Source organism: Aquarana catesbeiana, linkage group LG13 (genome assembly GCF_042186555.1).
Source record: "Aquarana catesbeiana isolate 2022-GZ linkage group LG13, ASM4218655v1, whole genome shotgun sequence".
Lineage (NCBI taxonomy): Eukaryota > Metazoa > Chordata > Amphibia > Anura > Ranidae > Aquarana > Aquarana catesbeiana.
Genome location: NC_133336.1, coordinates 222,652,859 through 222,654,808, shown reverse-complemented (window position 1 = coordinate 222,654,808; position 1,950 = coordinate 222,652,859). Strand labels below are relative to the sequence as shown.

General features: G+C 43.7%; 1 protein-coding gene across 1 annotated transcript in view; it reads right to left on the bottom strand.

The window, feature by feature from the left end:
* Positions 1-1,950, bottom strand: part of CGN (cingulin) — a gene marked incomplete in the record, with an annotated part of 94,923 nt that overhangs the window by 54,184 nt on the left and 38,789 nt on the right. The window contains 1 exon segment of the mRNA XM_073609180.1: positions 1,863-1,950. This exon segment is cut by the window's right edge and continues 119 nt beyond it. Within this exon segment, the coding sequence (XP_073465281.1) occupies positions 1,863-1,950 (88 nt within the window).

The window sequence follows — 1,950 nt, the reverse complement described above, 5'->3', positions numbered from 1 at the left end:
AAGATGTGGCCATCCCTCCAAATGACTGAGTTCATACAGTGCATACAAAGCCAACTCCATTAAGACATGGTGTGGCCAGTGTGGTGTGGAGGAACTTGAGCATCCTGACCTCAACCCTACTGAACACCTTTGGGATGAGTTGGAACGCTAATGATGAGCCAGATCTTTTTTGGTGCCCAATGTGTGGCACACAAGCCAGGTCTTCTCATCCAACATCCGTACCTGCCCTCACTAATGGGCACAAATTGTGGGAAACATTCCCAAAAGAGTAGACCCAGCTTCAAGAAAGGTATGGTTTGACTAGCTTGCTGTGGAGGAACTTGAGCATCCCACACAGAGCTCTGATCTCAACCCTACTGTTTTGGATGAACTGAAACACTAAATTGTCCAGTTTTTTGGGGGGGCCCCAACATGAGGCCTGATGTGTGAGCCAGGTTTTTTTCTTTTGGTGCCCATTGTGAGGGCCTGAGCCAGGTCTTCTCATCCAGCACAATAGCTGACCTTATAAATGGGCACAAATTCTCATGGACAACCTCCAAAATTTTGCGGAAAGCCTTTCCAAGAGTGTGGAGGCTGTTATAGCCACAAAGGTGAGCAACTCCATATTAACCATTTCCCGCCCCGTTGGAGATCATATGACGTCCTGAAATTGAACTGGAGATATCAGGATGATGCTTGCAGCTATAGGCATCATCCGGTAGCTTCCTTTTTTAGCCAGCGATTCCCTGTCATATAAAAGTCATCCTAGCAGCTGATTAACCGCTGGATGCTTTTACAGGCAGCAGGAGGAGGGGTCCCCCTGCCCGCCCTCGATTCCACCACCCACTGGCACCTCTCCAGGCTCACCGGTGTAATCAGAGAGCCTGGGATCCAATCCGATGGTGGCGCGGCTTACCACAGTTTCCTGTGGACCAGATGTCTCTAATGGTCCATCTCTATGATCCTGGAAGGCCGGAAGTGACGTCATGACATCACTTCTGACTCTGGCAGATATAAAAAGCTGGCGTTTTTTTTCCTGGAAAGCAGAGATAAATTTTTTTTTTTGATCTCATGCTTTTCAGGAGAGATCTGGGGTCCTTAAAGAGACCTGTCATGCAATAATTTTAATCACAACGGATGTATAATAAAAGTGATACAAAAAAATAAAAAAAGGAGTATAAAAATAAATAATTTTAAAGCACCCCTGTCCCTTTGCGTAGAAGTGAAGTGAACACATTCGTAGGTAGCGCCCACATATGTAAACGGTCTTCATTCAGCGCCAATCCACGAGTGTGCGCAATTTTAAAGCGTGACATGTTGTTGGGTATTTATTTACTCGCGGTATCATCTTTTACCCCAAAAATTGGGTGATATATTGTGTTTTTTATTCAATAAAGTGCATTTGAAAAAAAAAAAAAAATCACTGCGCTAACACTGTGAGACATAAAAAATTGCAACGACTGCCATTTTATTCTCTAGGGTCTCTGCTAAAAATAAAAATATATATAATGTTTGGGTGTTCCGATTAATTTCTAGCAAAAAAAAAATTATGATTTTTTTTTTTTTTACATGCAAGCGAGAAATGCGAGAATGGGTTGGGCTGGAAGTGGTGAATGTCCACGGTTTTGGAATTGGGATGTCCAGCAAGATCATAGGGGTGCAATGTTCAGGCGTCGATAAACTTTGGGCCATATAGTGTATTGATCTATGTTGTGTCTAGCCACCAAAAACCTTGATCTTGACATTAGGGAAGCTATAGAACAAGAGTGGGCTAGTCAATGATTGATACCATAATAATCGCCCTCAGAGCCGACACGCAGTAACCATTGCTCTGTAGAGTGATGATGGATCAGGTCAACATCTATAGATATATCTATAGTCACCTCTATTCTGCCAATTTTTTCCTTAAGACGACCCTCGGCCCTCTGCAGGTCATCACAGAACGTCTTCAACTCCTTCACCTGAGCCTCC